Source organism: Xenopus laevis, chromosome 6L (assembly GCF_017654675.1).
Source record: "Xenopus laevis strain J_2021 chromosome 6L, Xenopus_laevis_v10.1, whole genome shotgun sequence".
Classification (NCBI taxonomy): domain Eukaryota; kingdom Metazoa; phylum Chordata; class Amphibia; order Anura; family Pipidae; genus Xenopus; species Xenopus laevis.
In genome coordinates, this window is record NC_054381.1 from 116,183,877 (window position 1) to 116,205,718 (window position 21,842).

Consider the following 21,842-nt stretch of genomic DNA (forward strand, 5'->3'; position numbering starts at 1 on the left):
TCTATGAGAAAAAAACTTAAGCTGAATTTGGAAAAAAAAAATTCTCCTCAAATTGAATCTCTTCCATCTCGTCCAGAGCCTCTTGTAGGTTGACAGTCCACATAGGGGCTACCAAATGGCCAATCACAGCACTTGTTTGAAACCCCAAGAACATTTTTCATGCTTGTGTTGCTCCCCAACTCCTTTTACATCTGAATGTTGCTCACGGGTTCCAAAGGTTAGGGATCCCTGTATTACACTGTGAGCCTAAGGGGATGTTGGGAAATAATTCCTACAAGTATCACAGTTTTATTTAAATCTGTAAAATCAGGTTTATCTGTGTGAAAAAATATGATTATATTTCTGAAGGGTCAGTGTTTATGCATATTTTTTACATATGGCCAACTAAATTAGTTCATGTCTAAAGGGGGATATGACCCATTTTAAGGGCAAATGTTGAAAAATGCACATAGTCTTCTTGGTTGTCTATGCATTGGATTCACATCTTCATCATCAACAGACAGGTACATACAAATCAGCTGACTGCCGCTATCAATGTAGTTCAGCATTGTCATGCAGTGTCAGGAATTGTCTCAATGTGCTTTTTGTCTGCTGAGAATTGTAGTGTTGGTGTTTCCTTTATTTTTGTCTGTTTGTCTCCTTTTATTCTGGCTGTTTTTCTTCACCCCCCCCCCCAAGTTAAAACATTGTGTTGATGAATCTTGTAATTGACTGACAGGTTGTCAGTGTGATGTGGGAGGAGCTGTCAGTCACCTGTGTTCTGAGTCTTCAGGAAGCTGCTCCTGTAGAGATAACATTGAGGGTGTGAAGTGTGATCAGTAAGTTGTGTTTTATTGCTACTTTCATTTCTTGTTTAGTCATCTATTCTTTTGCTATTCAGAGTATAGAAAGAATATCCATGTAAGCAGATTCGGTAACTTAACAGGTTTAGGCAGCCATTGTCATGCAGAGGGCGAGTTAGTTTTAATTAGTACACACAGACTCAGCAGGTTTTGCTTCTGGGTAATAAAGATACACCAACTTGTTTGTTTATTCCACTGCATTCTTTCAGACCCAAATTAAACCACTACTTCCCTGATCTCTATCAAATGAAATTTGAAATTGAGGATGGCACAACACCATTAGGAAGAGATGTTCGCTTTGGATATGATCAGGGAGAGTTTCCTGGATTCAGCTGGAGAGGCTATGCACCGATGACTTCCATCCAAGTGAGTTGATACCCTGGAAACCCACACAAGTACTAAACTATAACTGAAAGAAAAAATAATTTAGTAACGGTACTTGCCATGAGGTGAAGTTTATGTTCATACCGGTGCCCATATTTATAGTATAAAGCTGCGGTTCCTTGGGAATTGGCCCGAAAATTCATCTATTTCTGACTTTTCGGGCAAAAATCAGAGTGATTCAGGAAGAGACTCTAAAAAAACACACAATTCCGATTTTCGCTCAATTTTATTGAGTTTGTCCCCGATCAGATTGGACCGTGCTTTTTTTAAATTAAGTCACATCCTAGATTCTAGTTTGGTCAAATTTTTTTTTATTTAAATAAGATTTTAAATAAGGCCCTAAATGTTCACACTGGACAGACTATAACAGTGATTATTTTAAATTAATAATTGATGTTACCTAATTTAAATATTGTAGTTTACATCAGCATGATCATGATTAATAAATATTTACCATTCTGTACATGCATTATTTGGCTTTCCATTTGTTCCATAGGTAAACCAGTGTGCCAGTGATGTCTGGGTGTATGATAAACTATTTACTTTTTTTCCCTATAGAATGAAGTAAAACTCTCTGTAAATGTGGAAAGATCAAATCTGAATGTGTTTCGTATTATCCTAAGGTATATTAACGGTGAATTACATCCAGTAACAGGACGTATAACTGCCTATCAGGCCCGCTCAAGCAAAGGTAAGGAAACATTGTCTAAAACACATTTTAGGGTTTATTTAGAAAGTGTCATGTTTGGATTGCAATTATAATTGAAAGTATAATTGTGCAATCGGCTTTAAAAAATATATTTTTATTTTGTTTAACCAAGTAAATTTGTCTAGAAGTGACATAAATTTTGCTTTCATGAGAAACTCACGTAGCTGTCTGTCTGCAAATTTGGGCATTATTGTGTTTTTATGATCCAAACTCCAAAGTAACATACTAAGTAACATAGTAAGTTAGACTGAAAAATGACACATGTCCATCAAGTTCAACCTTTTAAGTCTATATGAAACCTGCCTACCTGCTAGTTGATCCAGAGTAGGGCAAAAAAAAAACAAAAAACATTTGAAACCTCTCCAATTAGCCTCAGAGGGGGAAAAGACTCCCTAATGGCAATCGGACCAGTCCCTGGATCAACTTGTACTATGAGCTATCTTCCATAACCCTGTATTAACTCACTTGCAAGAAGCCATCCAACCTCTTCTTAAATCTATCTAATGTATCAGCCTGTATGACTGATTAAGGGAGAGAATTCCACATCATTCTAGCTCTCACTGTAAAAAAAACCCTTCTGAATATTTAGCTAGAACCTCCTTTCTTCAAATTGGAATGGGTGCCATCTTGTCAGCTGGAAGGACCTACTGGTAAAATTAGAAAGATTATTGTAAGATCCCCTTATATATTTGAACAAAGTTAACATATTCCCTCTTAAGCCCCTCTTCTCCAGTGTGAACAACCCCAACTTGGACTGTCTTTCTTCATAGCTGAGATTATCCATTCCTTTTACCAGCCTATTTGCACCCTCTCTAATTCAATAATATCCTGTTTGAGAGCTGGAGATCAAAACTTTACAGCATATTCTATATGGAGCCTTACCAGCGCTCTATACAGCGGAAGAATAACCTCCTCTGCCCGTGATTATATGCCCCTTTTAATACAGTTCAAGACCTTGTTTGCCCTTGCAGCTGCTGACTGGTATTGCTTGCTACAGCCAAGTTTATTCTAACATGGATTTGCCTAGTGCAGTCCTATTTAGGGTCTAAGTGGCTTGCATATTGTTATATCCCAGGTGCATGACATTTATCAACATTGAGGGGCATATTTACTAAGCTCGAGTGAAGGATTCGAAGTAAAAAAACTTCGAATTTCGAACTTTTTTTTGGGTATTTCGACCATCGAATAGGCTACTTCAACCTTCAACTAAGACTTTGATTCGAACGATTCAAACTAAAAATCGTTCGTCTATTCGACCATTCAATAGTCGAAGTACTTTCTCTTTAAAAAAAACTTTGACTACCTACTTCGCCACTTTAAACCTACCAAGCTACAATGTTAGCCTATGGGGACCTTCCCCATAAGTTTGCTAAGCTTTTTCTGATCGAAGGAAAATTGTTCGATCAAAGTATTTGCGGTAAATCCTTCGACTTCGATATTCGAAGTCGAAGGATTTTACTTAGAGGGTCGAATATCGAGGGTTAATTAACCCTCGATATTCGACCCTTAGTAAATGTGTCCCTGAATCTCATTTGCCACTTAGCTGCCCAGATTGCCAGTTTGTCAAGATCCTGTTGCAAGAATGCCACAACCTGGATGAAATTAATTGAGCTGGATAGTTTTGTGTCATCTACAAACACTGATACATTACTTACAATGGCTTCCATTAATGAACAAGTTAAATAAAAATGGACCCAATACAGAGCTCTGAGGGACCCCACTAAGAACCTTACTCCAAGTACAGAATGTAAAAAACATGATCAATGAAACTGGTAATTCATATACAGGATATTTGTTCAGATAAACCAAAACTAAGGCTATGTTTTGCAATATATGTTATTTTCTTAATACCAAATGTTAGTAAATAAAGTACAACTTCAGTAAGTACGGCTTGCCAGTACAGTCCCAAGTGCAAGCTCCAAGGTGTTTCTCACCATCAGTAGTCAACACCAGTGATCAATTAAAAAATGGTCTAAATATTTGTTTAAAAAACATGGCTTTGTCAGTGCTTGATGCGTTTTGGGTCCTCCTGCTATAGAGCCTGGAATCTTTAAAAGTAAGCATATAATAGAAAAAATATTTATATAACTCAAGTAAGGCCCACTAATTAATCATTTTTATCCATAGGTACACTTCAAAGCAAGGAGATTGTATTTCCCCCAAGCAAACAGCCAGCATTTCTTACTGTGCCTGGAAAAAGCTTTGCTGAACCATTTTCCTTGGCTCCTGGAAACTGGAACATTAACCTTATAGTAGAAGGTGTGCTTTTGGTAAGAACCCACACATATTGCCATACATTATATTATATATCCATTTTGAGCAATGTAAGTTTACTTAGTGGGTTTACTCAGAGAAAGAACCCTATATAAAGGCTAGCGATTACCCTGCAGATTTGCAGTTAGGCCTTTATCACACGGGCTCCATGCAGAACCTTGTGAAGAACAGTGACAGTTAAAACATCCAAAATTGCTTATCAATGTTTCCCATAGCAAAGTATAGAATATACCCTGCCTTTAGGGTATTTGGTAGATAGACAGTGCTGATAAACTCCAAACTGAGTATTTCTGAAAATCATCTGACTGCTAGGGGCCGATTCATCAAGCTCGAGTGAAGGATTCGAAGTAAAAAAACTTCGAATTTCTAAGTGTTTTTTGGGCTACTTCGACCATCGAATGGGCTACTTCGACCTTCGACTACGACTACGACTTCGAATCGAAGGATTCGAAGTAAAAATCGCTCGACTATTCGACCATTCGATAGTCGAAGTACTGTCTCTTTAAAAAAAACTTCGACCCCCTAGTTCGGCAGATAAAAGCTACCGAACTCAATGTTAGCCTATGGGGAAGGTCCCCATAGGCTTGCCTAAGTTTTTTTGATCGAAGGATATTCCTTCTATCGTTGGATTTAAATCCTTCGAATCGTTCGATTCGAAGGATTTAATCGTTCGATCGAAGGAATAATCCTTCGATCGTACGATCGCAGAATTTGCGCTAAATCCTTCGACTTCGATATTCGAAGTCGAAGGATTTCAATTCCTAGTCGAATATCGAGGGTTAATTAACCCTCGATATTCGACCCTTGATGAATCGGCCCCTTAGTGTTCTAGAACATATTGATGGTCAGGACACCCCATATGTCGTATGCCTTAGTACAGTGAGTGAATACTGTACCTACATTGATGTCATTTTATGATATCTCCTTGAACAAGGGATATGAGAGAGTTGTAACCTGTAATTTTCAATTTTTATCTTTGTTTCTGATAACATAATTTATACAAAACATGAAACCAGATCCCTATTATGCCACACCTTTCACAGAATTAATTTTTAACCTTCAAGTGTAAATAAGGTGGGGGTGCTTAAGAATAATATACACCACTACGTAAAATATATCAATTATTTCTTATATAGAGAGCCACACCCTAGGCTTATGTAATAAATAGGCACAGTTTTATTAGTTACAAAAAGCCTTCCAACAGATGATCACATGACTTGGGGCAGCTGGGAAATTGACAGTATGTCTAGCTCCATGTCAGATTTCAAAATTGAATATAAAAAAATCAGTTTGCTCTTTTGAGAAATGAATTTCAGAATTCTGCTGGAGCAGCACTATTAATTGATTCATTTTGAAATTTTTTTTTTCCCATGACAGTATCCCTTTAAAATAACCTAGCCTGCCCCTATTCCTTTTACCACTACCCCAATGCTCAGTCTAATTAATATCTGATTACAAAGGGTGACATGTTTAGAAATAGTTTATATAATTGTTTCTATGTATATCTCTCAAATACAATCCATAAGGTAACAAAATATCCAATAAAATAACTCTAAATATATGTGCTATAAATATGTCAACCCTAATATTGGCATAGTCAACCCCAATATTCTGATAGCAGTTGAAGCAGCTACCATTTTATCAGCATATCATTTTGCAAGTAATGCTATATCATAACTGAGTAAAGCAATGCTGCAATAAAGTGCATGAGAAGGGAAAACCTTCTGCACAGCCTAAGGGGGTTATTTTGCAAAGGTTGAATTTCAGAGTTTTTTATACCTTGAATGAACTAGAACTAATTTAAGAAAAAACTCAAATGCAAAAAAACTCCAATCAGCGAGTTTGGGGTTAATGACCTGAAAACTCAAATTGATTGAGTTTTTGCGAAATAACTTGAAGCACTCAAGTTTTCTAGCGGAACCCTCTGAAAAAAACTTGAACGTCATGCAGGTTATTAACATCTTCAAATGGTTCCTGGGACCTCTGCTATTGACTCCTACATGACCTTGACAGGTTTTTGATGGTGTATTTTCGGATTAGAGTTATTTCCAGGGTCGGGGGTTTCAAGTTTTTGAAAAGAACTCAATTTTTATTCGTATTTTTAACCAGAAAAATAGATTTTTGACTCAAAAATAACCTTGAAAACTCGTGGAAAATACAACTTGAACCTGCACCCTAAATAGATCTAATATACTCAGAATAATTAAACCAACTGCCCTGAACACCAAATAGTCACTTGGTCAGACTCGCCTGCGTCAGATAAAATGTGAACTTTTAAGTCTTTCTGTGCTGTTACGGAGTAAGCGTGGCGGCATGGTGCTGTGAAACCCATGTGGTGTGTGGATGTCTATATAAGAAATAATGTGATAGGCAATACCTCTTGGTGGCTTCACGTGTAATGGGATTTTAACACTACAGGGATGATAAGAGAGAAGTTTAGTTGCTAGTGACCCACTGCAACCAATCTGATTGTATCCTTTGCTGGTCACCTGTTTGAATGAAAACATCTGATTTGTTGTTATGGGCTATTCAACTTTATAAACTCTTCACCTTTTATTAAATGGCCTTTTACAGGAGAAGATAATGTAGCTTGTCAGACTCTGGGTGTAGCTGAGCCCTAGGAAAACTAAAACTGCCAACAGGACCAGTAACATTCTTATACAGTCTTTCAAATGCCACACAAAAGAGGAATATGTTTACATTTCCATTAGAGAAATATAAAGGTAAAACAAAAATGGGGATGAAATAGTTTTTTAAAAGCCCTGTTTTGAATTGTGCTACCTGAACTGTATCCCAAGATTAAGTGAAAGTGATAGCTTTGGAAAGATCAAGGCACATTCCCTCTCCTTTCTTTTCATTATTTTAGTGCACTAGCCTAAGGATGTATGGATTGCTTGAGTCAATAACTGGTAGTGGCTGCTAGCAATTATAAAAGAACTATTCAGTTGGAAAGCATTTATAATTACTAGGTCATAAGCTTTTCTCAATGAGGTAATACTTCAACAATATGAGGAACATTCAACAGCTTTTGTGTAAATGTACTGAGTGCTGGCCTTCTTGTCTCAGAAATGTTCCTAGCATGCTTGATTCCTCAATCCATTTATGTTTGTGTTTATATTTTGAGTGTTTTACCTTTTTTTAGGATTACCTAGTGCTGTTGCCTAGTGATTTCTATGAAGCATCCATATTGCAGATGAGAGTCACAGAACCATGTGCTAATACTGGACATATTGGAGACAAGTGCGTAAACAAAAAACAAAGTGTTTTCAAGCCCATTAATTAATTTGCTCAGAGTCTGGCGGTGACACTATATCATGTAGGAGCTCTTGTAGAAACAATGTTATGTATATCGTACCCATGGGAGCCATGGTGTAACCCGCAGATCGGGTGGATGAGGGTGCTAGTTCAGACAGGTGGTGGATTCTGCTTTTCATATTGCCAGATCTGAGCCCCCTGACCTGAACCACCTTGAGCCTCTGTGCATTACTTTTGCTGTCATCTTCCAGTAAACCGGGTTCAGGTTAAGTTAAGTGAGGGTCCACAGGCTTGGGTGGGTGAAGGTGGTGCCAGACATGGTTGTACATTTACACAATATTCAGTTATTTGTTATACAACTGGTACAACAGAGACTATCAATAGGTGCGACAAAGTTTAATTAGCAACTGGTCAAGACAGATGTCACGTACAGAAATCCCTTGCATTTCATGCACTAAAGTAGATGAAAACAGTACTAGTGAATATGAGTAGGGGTGATCCTGACCATTCTGCTGCCTGAGGCGTCCTCCCTCCCCACAGTACTGACTTTTCAGAGCTTGAGCGGGTCCAGGGTGAGCAATTGTGCTTTCTGCACTATAAGAGGCAAAATTCTGGTTCGAAAACTGGAAATTTGGCTCTTAGAGGATCCTTTATCAAAGGTTGAATTTCGAATTTAAGTTTTTTTAAACTCCCTTAAATTCGAATGAATTTGAAATTCGGGAGATTTATGAAAAAATTGAATTTGTAAAAGTCAGATAAATTTAAACGTCCCAAAAACCCGAATCGAATTTGATCAAACTTGATTAATGTCAGGAAGGCTACAAACAACTCCAAATTGACTCCTGAACCTCTCCCATTGACTTAAACAGTAATTCGCCAGGTTTTAGTCGAATTCCAAAAGGGCCAGAGTATGATAAATCTCGAAAATCTAATTGAAATTTTTTTTAAAAAAACTCGAATCGAGTTTGGATAATTCCCTAGTCAAATTTGACAATTTTGACCATAAAAAAATTAGAAAAATTAGAAAATTAGAAAATTCTAATTTTCAATCCAACCCTTAATAAATACAAGGAGCTTTTTTCCGCCCCTGGTAACCTGGGGGCACTGCTGTCTGAGGCTAGTTTCTCAACTTGCCTCATTGGCACAGCTCCCCTGTATATGCGCATAAGTTGGTGGAAGCGTTTTTTTTTTTTTGCTGTTACATAATTTTATATTATTCCAGAAAATATCTTGTCTTCCTATCTGCAGTTGTTTAATTTACAAACAATTAACAATGGATGCATTTAAATGTGTTCTTGGCACTGAACTGAAATATATGCGACGAGATGGAGTGACCCAACCAATAACTATTCGCCAGGCAAACCATGGACTACCACCAATGGCAGATATTTCAGGAAGGCAGGTAGGTTCAAGTGATTTTCATGTAAGTTGCTTTACTGAACGTATATTGAGAGTTATCTGACTAAGCCCTATGGCATACAGAACTGAGGAATTGCTTTGTTAGATGCCTTTGGGGAGACTAGAGAGAGGACCAGCATTTACTATTTTTTTATGAATCTGAAACCATCTAGCATCCAAAACTGTGCAATCAGCCGATCTTTTGCTAGCCAACCCTCACTATAGGTTAACATCTGTATTTTTAACTAATGTCTTTAGGTAGATTTGTTCTTGCGGATGAGTGTGCCTCGTGTTGGCTCCTATGTCCTCCTTTTGGAGTATGCCAATGAAGACGATCATCAACATTTTGCTAATGTGGGAATTAGCAATATTCTTCTTTCTGAAGCGAGGGTGAACCTGTATAGTTGTAACTACAGGTATGTCTTGTAGTTTAAATTGTAGCAAAATCATCTGAATCATCTTAAGCAATAAAATACTAATGCCAGTGTATATCTTATCCTTGGGTTCTAGAACTCATGGAACTGTCATATCCTTATTGTCTTGTAAAGACCTTTAGTAGTTTAGTGCTTTAAAGGGGTTTTTCACCTTTAAATTAACTTTTAGTATGATGTAGAGAGTAATATTTTGAGACAGTTGCAACTGGTTTTCATGTTTTCTTATTTGTCATTTTTGACAAAAATCTGTTTCTCTTCATTCTCTCTTCATGCAGCAGTTGGGTGTCAGATATTCATTGACAGTTAGATCCAATAAATTTTATAGGGGGGCTCCTTTAGCCTAGAAGATGTATTAGAGCTCACTCTATTAAAATCAGCAGAAATCCTGTCTCTCTAGATCAGGGATCCCCAACCTTTTGAACCCGTGAGCAACATTCAGAAGAAAAAGGAGTTGGGGAGCAACACAAGCATGAAAAATGTTCAGAAACAATACAGAATATTTAATTGATTATATTTAGAAAGTTTCTAATTTCAGTATGATGAAGCTTATATTAAATTTTCATTTTCGGGATAGTTCCCCATTAACTTTTTAGTCAGCAGCTTTCTAGTTTACATTTTCAGCAACCTGGTTGCTAGGGTCCAAATTATATAGCAAACATACATTGATTTCAATAAGAGACTGAAATATGATAAGGGAAGTGCCTAAATAGAAAAATGTGTAATATAAAGTAGCAATAACAATACATGTGTAGCTTTACAGAGCATTTGTTTTTAGATGGGGTCAGTGACCCCCACTTGAAAGCTGGAAAGAGTCAGAAGAAGAAGGCAAAAAATTCAGAAAGTACAAAAAAGAAGAAATAAAGACCAGCTGAAAAGTTGCTTTCCTAGCTTTTTTTGATCGAAGGAAAATTGTTCGATCGATGGATTAAAATCCTTTGAATCGTTCGATTCAAAGGATTTAATCGTATGATCGAACGATTTTTCCTACGATCCTTCGAACGAACGAATAGCGGTAAATCCTTCGACTTCGATAGTCTGAAATCCTTCGACTTTGATATTCGAAGTCGAAGGATTTTACTTAGATGGTCGAATATCGAGAGTTAATTAACCATCGATATTCGACCTAAGTAAATGTGGCCCTAGATGTTGACACCTAAACTAAATACATCATTTAAATGCTGACATTTAGCTAGGTTGTGCAGGTAAAATGTAACTTTAAAGTAAGACAGCTCACTTTGTGCTAATCAATTTATACAGTGATGTTAACATGAGGCAGGCAATTGTGTTACATGGAAAATCCTATAATCATACAGAAAGTTGGCTACAAAGACATTGTTGGAGCACAGGTTAATGTCAATACAAAGCAATGGTTACTGACCAATAGTGATGAGCGAATTTATTTGACAGGCATGCATTCGCGGCAAATTTCCGTGTTTCGCCACCAGCGAAAATTCATTGCGTCCGAAAAATGTTGACACCGGCACCTATTTTGACTCCAGCAATGTTGACAAATTTTATGCATCAGACACAATAGGCGCGCATCGACTTGGTGCCGGTGTCAAAATAGTAGCCGGCATCAATTTTGATGCCTGCGAATTGATGTCGGCATCAAAATTTGCGTTTCGCAAAATTTTGCCGTTTCTTGAACGGAACAAATTCACCCATCACTACTGACCAAAGCAAAATGACTGTAAACTCAGAATCACAATTAACAACTATTACCAAGCATTATATTTTAATTATTTGTCGGAGTGCATATGGTTTTTCATTCAATTATGACACATAAAACTTCAAAGCAAGGGAACATGATCTGTTTACTCACATATGTGCTTGAAGGAAGATGGGCCCATCACAACTCCAGCAGATATTTAAACACTGATTCTCAGCTGATGGTTTTGGAAGTTGATACATATTTAAATAAACCTCATTTTTCTATTGCAGCTTCCTTTGCCGCAGTATAGTGGTGGATAACATGAACCGAATTGCAGTGTTTGAGTTGATCTCTGATGTAGAAATACACCTATCAGCTTCATCCGTCAGCTTTCTGCTGGTAAGTTTTATTAAGCAATGCCTATTGAGCTTTCTTATAACTGGGCATATTCCGCATTTTTTTTTTGCAAGATTTTCTTTATTGACTTTTCCGTTTTACAATGAAGTCAAGAGTCAAGAGAGTTAAAGAGAAAAAAAAGGGAGTAGAAAGGAATAGAAAGAAAAATGTGAGGTTTCCCAACACAGTTTCTCATATCCCAAAAGTATTTAGTAATAAACATAATGTCCCTAAAATTATTTAACGGTGTCCGTTTGTGGATCAGCCAACCAGCGGTCCCAAACTGTACCAAATTTTGCTGGACATCCCTGAGCTAGGTATATAAGTATAATAATGTCACAGTGCTACGCAATATGTTGGCGCTATATAAATACATGTTAATAATAATAATAAAATGTCTTGGAAGAATGTCATCTATTAGTTTAATCCAGAATCCTAGTGTAGGCGTTTCCATAGCTTTCCATGTTAGGAGAATTGCTTTTTTGGCATAATGGAGAAGTTGGTGCAATCATAATCTGTCACTGGAGGGGAGACTTATGTCTCCAATGTGCCCCAACAAACAAAATTCCGGCGTCCGGATGTTGGGCAAGCCCAAGGATGATTCTGATATACCGCATTTTTATACAGTATATATATTATTTTTTTAATATAAAGCCCTGTTCCTTAACCCTAGGTTCCCAGACTAAAACAACCAAAGTCTTTTATCATGTTATCAAGGTAAAAGCATGAGCTATGAGCTAGCAACATCTGTGGACCTGAGGTTAAGAAACATGTATTCGGAGGGACATAGGGTTTTTCATTTCTTCCTTATATGATGCACATAAAGACTTTTAGGGGGTTATTTATCAAAGTCCGAATTTATCTCAATATTTCCTGCTACAAACTCCAATCAAATCCACTCTGTTTTTTTACGCTTATTTATTATTACATTTTCCCAAAAATTTGCTTTGTGGGAAAAAATCTGATATTTTTCAGATTTTTTCATCTGATTTTCACTCTTTTTTTTTAGAATTTTCACTCGAAAACTCTGGGTATTGCACGAAACCCAGCACACATCAAAAAATCCTTGGGACTTCTCCCATTGACTTATGTGCATCCTCGACAGGTCTGAGATGCCGGATTTTCATACTCAGACTTTTCTATCCTCGGGGTTTAATAAATTCTGAAAAATTTGTGATTTTTTAAAAGTCCGATTTTATAGAAACGAAATCAGTAATTTTTCACAGTAAATAACCCCCTTAAACTATTATGTTTTATGTGCTAAATTTCCCATTTTCATTTGGGGAGCTTACAAACGGACAATGACACTTCATTTTAACTGTGCTTTCGACCTTTCATTTCAGCACAAGGTGTGCATTGTCCCCACTGAGGAGTTCTTTATTGAGTATGCAGAGCCTAAAGTACATTGTGTTGCTGTATATGGTCGATATCTCAGTCAAAGGTAATTGCTTCTGTCAGAAGATTTTACAGTTTAAGCCAGTAATCTTCACCCAAAGTCTCAGGGCCCATAACTGGACTTTGGGCAAAAAGCACTGGTGCAATTTAATGAAATAAGTCAGGAAAACATATGTGGGAATTAAATTCAATAGCAAGAGAAATCAGTGTATACAGAAATAATCCTTTAGTGCTCTTAAAGAGTTAAAATACTTCAGTACAGTGCCAATTTTTATTTTATCTTCATACCTAATGGAAACAATAGACCACTTATTCTATGAAGGCGCTGCTGGCTGTTTGACCACAGTTCTTGTTGCCTCCGATTGTGCTATAATCCCCTTTATGATAAGATAGTAGTAAACATAGTCTAACATCTCATGAACATTGTTAAATTAAGACTAAGTTAAGGCTTAGCCAGCCCATCAGAGTGGTAAATAAAATGTCCTTTTATACAAAAAATAACTCTTTAAAGAGATTCAGAGAAAGAGAGTTTAAAATAATGCCATGGATACATTTTTGCTCTTTGTTTTTGACAGGCCTTCATGTGTTCAGTCCTCACTTTATGAAAACCCACCATTGTCTGTAGTGCTGGATTCTGTTAAACATGCAAATGGTGACAGTGGGCAAATCAACATTATACATAATTCTGTGAAAGAACCTGGACCTTCTGCTCACTGGGGTAATGGTGTTTTGCTTAAATCACCGCAGGTATTTGCTTTTATTTTTATATTAATTATATCAGCTCCAGCTAGTGTTCTCATTGTTTGGCTGTGTTTTGTTGTTAAGCATGCATTATAGGCTTTACCTGGCTATAAATGTACAGGTATGGGATCCGTTATCCAGAAAGCGCCGAATTATGGGAAGGCCATCTCCATTTTATCCAAATAATCCACACTTTTAATGATTTCCTTTTCTCTGTAATATTAATATTAATAATAATAATAATAATAATAATAAACAGTACATTGTACTTGATCCAAACTAAGATATAATAAATCCTTATTGAAAGCAAAACCAGCCTTTTGGGTTTATCTAAAGTTTAAATGATTTTCTACTAGACTTAAGGTATGAAGGATCCAAATTACTGAACTATCCGTTATCTAAAAAAACACAGGTCCTGAAGATTCTAGATAACAGGTCCCCACACCAGTACCAATAAAATCATTTCAGTTGGTGTATGCTGGACAGATACTTCATATCTATATACCATGGAATCAGACAGTCTGCAACTAGATGGGTTTGAAAATTTAATTTGCTAATGTTGGCTATTGCATGGTGTGTCCGTAGCTTCTCTTCACTTCCTGCTGTTCCAGTCAATTGAGCTGTTGGTATGAACAAACAGAACAATAGACAGGTGGCCATATCTACCGGGGGCCAATCGGTTGGATTCCTATAGTCTATTTGGATGCTGTATAGTCAAAGCCTGTGTATGACTCTCTTAAATGAATACTTGTAAGCCAGTTAAGTTTGTATATGGCTCTGCATCTCTCTATGACAGTTTTTGAACTGACAGCACATTAAAGGTTTTCGTTTTATTGTTTATTTACATTTAGAACATATTGTCATAAAACAGATTATGTAAAATCTCTAACATAGAACTTTATTTGTTTAATAAACAGAGTCAAGTTACTCTGAGTTGGAGAATACCACATGCTGGGAGATACGTGTTTATTGCACAGTATTACCAAAAATTAAGCCCTATGTTTCCTGTGTCAGTGCAAGTGAATGGAGGCGCGCAATGGTCAGGTAAGGGTACAGCAACACTAAATAAAACAAGATGGCAATCATTATCAGATCAACTGATATGGTGAAATATTTGATACTGCAGTGGTATCTTTTTTGCTGGGTTTCAATTGTCTGCACATTTGCTTTGGTCTGACATGTATGCAGTATATGGCAGCAGCCAAGGGGGTTATGTATTATAGTCCAAATTCCAAAAACCTCAAAGAATTAAAGTTTTTTTTTTGCTACAAAATCCATTTTTTTGGAATTTATTAAACTCAAATTGTTTGGAATTTATGAAACTCAGATGGTGTTAAAAGTCCAAATAAAAAAGTACTCTAACTCAGACCTGCCGAGTTCAATTGGAGAAGTCCCGAAGATATCCTGATCTGCTCTGGGTTTTGCACAATAATCTGAAGGTTTCATGGTTTCCTGGGCAAAATCTTAAAAATTTGTACGATTCTTTCACGATTTTTTTTAAAGCTTTTTCACGCAAAATACATTTTCGGCAAAATTAAGTGTTAAATAAGGGGGGAAAACCTGTGCAGATTTGGTCGGAGTCGTTTTCAGAAAATACTCAGATATTTTCAGATTTTAATAAATAACCCCCAAGTGTTATTAGGGATTATTGCCCACACTGCCCATTGTTATTCCCATTAATATAAAACTCATTTGCTATTATAACAGCCTGTACTATTGTAGGAGGGGTTAATACTAGATTTTGGAAAATTATTTGTAGGATTTACTTTCATTGAGCCACTTTGCTTCCACAAGCATTAGTAATGATGGACACTGATGTTGGGGATCAAGGCTGGCTCACAGTCATTGTTCATTTGGATATAGTTCAGGACATTGCAGTCCAGTAAGGTTCCTTTACTTTTACCATAGTAAACCCAATACCAATCTTGCTTTGTTTGTGGAGGCATTATTCTAAAAGGACCTTCCCCAAACTATTACTGCAAGGTAGGAAGAACAGATTTGGGAAGAGTATGATAGTAAGTTGTTCAATTTTCAGAAAAACTAGGGGACTTTGCCCAAACATTGAAGCAATCATTCCCCCTCTAACAAACAATTCAGAAAGTTATTGTTCACCTGGCATCTTCAGAATACAAAGTTTTCCATCACGGTGCCTGCATTTTATGCCTTTAGTCCAGTGTTGGTGACCTCTGTACCACTCCAGCTAATGGTTGGGGTTACATATGGTGACGTTTGTTTGCCTCTGATCGCCCATAAATACCCCATGCTCCCTATACCCGCACTCTGTGGGCTGACATGCAATTTGGCATTCAGCATTGAGTGTTCCAACTGAGGACATGTTTGAAAGAGTGTCTGGATACTTTTGACCATATCATTTATATAATATCATTTATATAAAATATATTTTGTCAATGTTACAGCACAATCTTTTATGTAACAGCATCTCCTAAATATAAAATAATCTATTCTATTCACAGGTTCTTTTAATGCTTCATTTTGCCCCCATTTGTTTGGTTGTCGAGATCTTATTGTTGCTGGTAATCGGATTGCACTTGACATCACTAATCCTGACCTCTCTGTGACTGTAGCGGTTCCTCAAAAAAAGTCATTAATTTTGGTAAGTTAAAAGAAGGGCTCAGACTCTCCAGGTAAGGGAGAACAGTTTGCTGCTGTAAGAAAGATTATTAGATCTGGAGCAAAACTTTGCATCTGTTATTAAATTGTCCTTCTTTTCAGGTTGTGACAAATAATGACAAAATTAATTAGGCTTTGTTCATACGAAAAAATCTAGAGTTGACCAACGAAAATCAATTATATGTATATGTATGATTGTGTTTTCTGGGACAGAAAGAAGATACTGTATGTCCTATTAATTCAAAATGTACTGCGTGAGAGTAGATAAATATACTAAAATGATTAAGTATGCCTTTTAGAAAACGGCATTTTATAAAATTCTATATATTCTAAAAAAAACAAAAATGTGGATAAAAAGTCATGCTTTGTTTTAATATTACTTTGTATTGAATTAGTGTGTGTTCATCTAAACAAAATATGATGTAATATTTTACATAGTAAAATCACAAGTAATTATTTAAAACTTTTTTTTTTAGGAGTATATTCTTTTGGTTCCAGCCGACAGCTACTCACATGAGCTACTACAGGAGAAACCATTGGACAAATCATATGATTTCATCAACATTTGTGGTGTAAACAGCTTTTATATTGAGTAAGAACTAGAGCTTAGAGCTTAAGAATTTAATACTATATGTTTGTGTGTGTAATGATACAATGTAAATTGTGGTAGCATTGCCTTCAGTGAGTCTCAGATTAAGCCTTCTAGGGCATATCAGAGAGTTTAACTCACTCTTTATTGGATCTAGTCAGTACTAAATATTATTAAATCCTTCAGGCTCTATCTGGCACCCTGAAAGGCTTGCTATTCCCTGCTTTTTAACGTTTTCCATGTAGGAGACAGATAAATATACCTCATGGCTGGATAATAAAGAAAAGATGGTGTCCTACAATGCAGTCTGTGAAGATAGGCTATGGACCATAAAACACCCTTAAAGTCCCTCTTCCAGTTGGACAGCCCTGCCTTAAAGGAGCATTGGACCTTCTCATATTTTTGTCATTAGATCCTGTTTTGGGAATTGCTTTATCCCTTCCTAGACTTTCCAGTGGTCTGTGCTCTCAAGAGTTACCCTTTATTCACATTGCCTTAAAAGGAAGACATACCCCTCACTTTGACATGAGCTCACTCAATTGAGCTTATGTAGAAAAGGTTCATAATCACTATAGAAATTTCCAAATATAAATAGAAATGGATTTTGTTTTTATACAGACATACCTGATGTCTTAGATTAAAAGGACACCATGATTGCATGTCTATGTTTACAGAGACCACCCTTTGACTTACAATGGCTTAAACTGTCATAGACGTTCAGATTTTATTCCAAGAACAACCAACGTTCAGAAATCGATCATTTGTTTCAAAGCAACAATCTACAACTAACATTCCGATTTAAATTGTAGGATTAAGTAGGAAAGACAACAAATCAGACGATGTTCTGGCAATTTAATTGATAGATTGCAATCTATGTCCCAAAAATAGTAGGCACAGTCACCCATTGATATTGACAATACATGCAAAGATATTAACGTTAGCCAACAGAAATTTTTTAGCCTGACCGATCACCATGGCATGAAAAATGTCAGGACTAGTCCACAGATGGTCTAAAAACCATGCAAAACTTTGTTTTTATATATTTTTGTGTCTATGGCCAGCTTTACTGTGCAATAAAAAACCTCCTTTACCCTTTTCATTTGGAATTGATAGATTCAAGTCCCTTTAAAGTAGGGATGCAACGAATCCAGGATTCGGCCAGGATCCGGCCTTTTTCAGCAGGATTCGGCCGAATCCTTCTGCCAGGCTGAACCAAATCCGAATCCTAATTTGCATATTAAGATTCGGATTTAGTTCGGTATTTGACTGAATCTTTCATGAAGGATTCAGGGGTTCGGCCGAATCGGATTCGGTGCATCCCTACTTTAAAGTCCCTCAGTTTTCAAGAGACTCTGTGCACTAAATATTAACAAAGCTGAGGGACTTCAATTGCCAGAATCCATTACTGCACAATGCAATAAGTGTGGGAGGGATTGCATTACATTGTAAGAGTAAGGGATGTTAGGAAATTGTTAATCAGAGTGTCATGGTTTTCTTTCAAACTGTGGAATCAGATATGTCTGTGTAAAATAAATATGTTTTGGAAGTGCGGATAGTGTTTATGCACCTTAATCACATAAGCCCTGTTGAATAAGCTCCTATCAAAAAGGGGGTTACATTTTCCATGTAATGTATCCGTACACAGACTAAAAAGGCTTTTTTTTTCTTATTGTATTTTGCCCCTGATGAAGACCATGTGGTTGTCGAAACGCGTAGGGCCAATTATTTGATTTTTGTAACTTTTGGATGTAATAAAACTTTGAATTTTTTTACATAGAATGTGTAATCCTCCTTCCTTATTTTTGACTATTATAGTTTTTGGGACTTTAATGGGAAACCTCCAGTGGATAAGCACCGCATATTGTTTATTTTGGGTGTGCATCCTCTAACTATATTTTTCTATAAGCTTAGCAGTCAACTGTACCACTGAGACTGAATCAACAGTAGGTAAATCTGTACTGAGGGAAGCCAGAGTTTGATTGCTTTGTTAGTGACTAGGAACCTTCTTCGATTCTTCAATCACCCCCTGGCTTTTGGAGGATAAGCTCACTGTGTCTCGGAAACATTCTAGTACTATAATATTTAAATGCAGTAGCACACTGTACAAAGAGAGATAATACTAAATAGAGTTACTGAGTGCAATATGAATACAGATTTCAATCACAATTACCTATTTATTTATTGTTTTATTTATGTCTTTTAGCCCAATTAATTCATCTGGATTCTGTAGAGCTTCAGCAAGGTCTTTGGTAGCCGCCTATAATGATGGAGCATTACCATGTAACTGCCATTTAGAAGGTGCAACAAATCCAATGTGCAATCCTGTCGGGGGTCAGTGTTCTTGCAGAGCTAATATAATTGGTCGTCGGTGTAGCAGTTGTACTACAGGCTACTATGGATTTCCACATTGTAGACGTAAGTAATGTATATCATTTCCATCTGCTCTATTTAAATCACAATCCAAAGGCAGCCATTCTATGTATCATTGCTTTGACTATGTGCTTTTTAAATTTCCCTGTAGAAATATTTTTAGTAGTCTATCCTGTATCCATTATATGCTCAATTAAGGTTTTTTCCATTATCAGAGAGAAGAATATATCAATAACTGGTTTTACTAAAGGCATATGCTAAAATTTACTGTTCATATTCTCTAAATGATTCTTTATTCTAGTAATTCTAATAATAAAATATTTTTTTAAATATAGCTTGCAATTGTGGCCACCGCCTGTGTGATGAAGTCACAGGAAAATGCATATGTCCGCCTCAGACTCTTAAGCCAAAATGTGAAGTGTGTGACCAGCAATCATTTAGCTACCATCCTTTAGTTGGCTGTGAAGGATGTAACTGTTCTACAGTAGGAGTAGTCCAGCCAACTCCTCAGTGTGACGTAACAAGTGGACAATGCAAGTAGGTCAAACTGAACAAATGATACTTTACACAGAATAAAGATGACTTGTTTTGTAAGTCAGTGTGTTCCTAATGAGAACTCATATCAAATGTATTTGCAAATGACCCATAGTTACGCTTTTCCAATTATCTCCCTCTGCAGAGAATAAAGAGCACAGCCACCATCAGAGTTTATTTTCAGATGATCAGAGATTGGGGCTGGATAAGATCTGGCTGAGTCTATATATATGTTATATCTACTAAACAGAAAAAAATCTAAATTAGAAGGTAGTTGATTTTAAGGTTTAGGCATAAATGCACTACAAATTGTGGGGATCATTTACTTCCTCATAAGTTAAACTGTAGTGCATATAAAATTTGCCTCTTTGTGAAACATAGTAGCACAAGTATAGGATCCGTTATACGAAAACCTGTTATCCATATGACTCTTTACGGGAAGGACATCTCCCATAGAGTGAATTTTATCCAAATAGTCCAAATTTTTAAAAACGATTTATTTTTTCTCTGTAATAATAAAACAGTAAAAAACAATTCAGACTCACCCCTGGTCCACTTGCTGAGTATCTCAAAAGGGCTATAGAAGATTCAGTGTGCCTGCATTCAAGCAGAACTCCTCAAACTACAATCATCCAGAACAAAAAAATGTAGAGTACACTATCCTCAAAAGTAAAAAACACTTTTTATTGTTGCATTAAAAAGCACAAGTGGTTGCTTTTGGGACACCCCTTAATCATAGGCATAACAAGATGATTTCAAGGTGTTCCTTTATACACTTAATACAGCTCCATCTACTGTACAAAAGGCTTTAAAACAATGTTCCCGAAACATGTAAGGCATCTATCACACAGCAGCCAATTGTGCTTTTTAACGCAACAATAAAAAGTAGTTTTTACTTTTGAGGATAATGCGCTCTACGTTTATTCTGTTTTTGTTCTGAATAATAAAACAGTACCTTGTACTTGATCCAAACTAAGATATAATCAATATTGGAAGAACAACACAAAAGAATTGGGTTTATTTATGGGCAGATTTATCATAGATTGAATTTTGAATTCATGTGAATTTGTTTTTACTCAAATAAATTCTAATATACTAATATATATACTATTATATATACTATTCTTATATTTTCTATGAAAAAAACCCGAATGTCAGGAAGGCTATTAACATCTTCAAATGGGTCACTGGACCTCTGCAATTGACTTATACATGAACACGGCAGGTTTTAGGTGGCGAATAGTCCAATTCAAATTGTTCCCAGGGTCAAGGTTTGATAAATCTCGAAATTCTAATTGAGTTTGGATTATTCCCAATCAGAATTTGGGAGTTTTGACCAAAAATACAATTCGAAAATTCGAATTCGAATTTACTATTCGACCCTTAATAAATCTGCCCCTTAATGTTTACATTATTTTCTAGTAGACTTAAGGTATGAAGATACAAATTACAAAAAGTTCCATTATCCAGAAAAACCCAGGTCCCTAGCATTCAGTATAACAGGTCCCATACCTATAATATGTGGAGGCCCATACAGTATATCAAAGGTTGAATTTTAGGGGTTTTAGAAACCATGATTAAACTCACTTTCTCTAAAATCACGAATGTCATGAAAATTATTGAAGGATCCAAATATAAAAAATAAAAGTACGAACAAAAAAAAAAAAAACACTGGACAAATATGTTTTTCAGACAATTACTAGCAAAAGAAAGTCTGAAAAAGTCTGAATTGTTTACAAATGGTCCAATAAGATCAGCACAGCTCCCATTGATTTCTACAGGACCTTGACAGCTTTTACCTGGCAAATTTCTGTATTAGGGGTTTTCGTAGTTTTTACACTAAGGGGCAGATTTATCAAGGGTTGAATTTTGAAGTAATGGGAGTTTTTTTAACTCCCATAACTTAGAAATTCGAATAAAAAAAAAGACCAAGTGAAATCTATTTAAAAAAAGTTTTTTTTTGTGGGGGAATAGGCTGTATTCGATAGTTCGAATGGAAGTAAGATCGTATTTGAATACAATTCGTATTTAAAAAAAAAAAAAGTCCACCAATTGACTCCAAATAGGTTCTAGGAGGTCCCCCATAGGCTAAAACAGTGAAATTTGACTAGGGAATTGTTCAAATTCGATTCGAGTTTTTTGTAAAAGTTCTAATTTGATTTTCGAGATTTATCGTATATTGGCCTTTTAAGAACTCAAATTTGACTATTCGCCACCTTAAACCTGCCGAATTGCTGTT

At 36.3% G+C, this 21,842-nt stretch overlaps 1 protein-coding gene across 1 annotated transcript in view; it reads left to right on the forward strand.

The window, feature by feature from the left end:
* The window catches only part of lama3.L (laminin subunit alpha 3 L homeolog), a 153,387-nt gene that overhangs the window by 74,232 nt on the left and 57,313 nt on the right, over window positions 1-21,842 (forward strand). Inside the window, exons 20-34 of the mRNA XM_041566398.1 lie at window positions 719-818; window positions 1,052-1,208; window positions 1,785-1,917; window positions 4,063-4,205; window positions 7,352-7,449; window positions 8,713-8,866; window positions 9,121-9,278; window positions 11,238-11,346; window positions 12,687-12,784; window positions 13,314-13,485; window positions 14,397-14,523; window positions 15,954-16,093; window positions 16,587-16,702; window positions 18,903-19,114; window positions 19,405-19,606. Coding sequence (XP_041422332.1) covers window positions 719-818; window positions 1,052-1,208; window positions 1,785-1,917; window positions 4,063-4,205; window positions 7,352-7,449; window positions 8,713-8,866; window positions 9,121-9,278; window positions 11,238-11,346; window positions 12,687-12,784; window positions 13,314-13,485; window positions 14,397-14,523; window positions 15,954-16,093; window positions 16,587-16,702; window positions 18,903-19,114; window positions 19,405-19,606 — 2,119 coding nt within the window. The remainder of the gene's footprint in view (window positions 1-718; window positions 819-1,051; window positions 1,209-1,784; window positions 1,918-4,062; window positions 4,206-7,351; window positions 7,450-8,712; window positions 8,867-9,120; window positions 9,279-11,237; window positions 11,347-12,686; window positions 12,785-13,313; window positions 13,486-14,396; window positions 14,524-15,953; window positions 16,094-16,586; window positions 16,703-18,902; window positions 19,115-19,404; window positions 19,607-21,842) is intronic.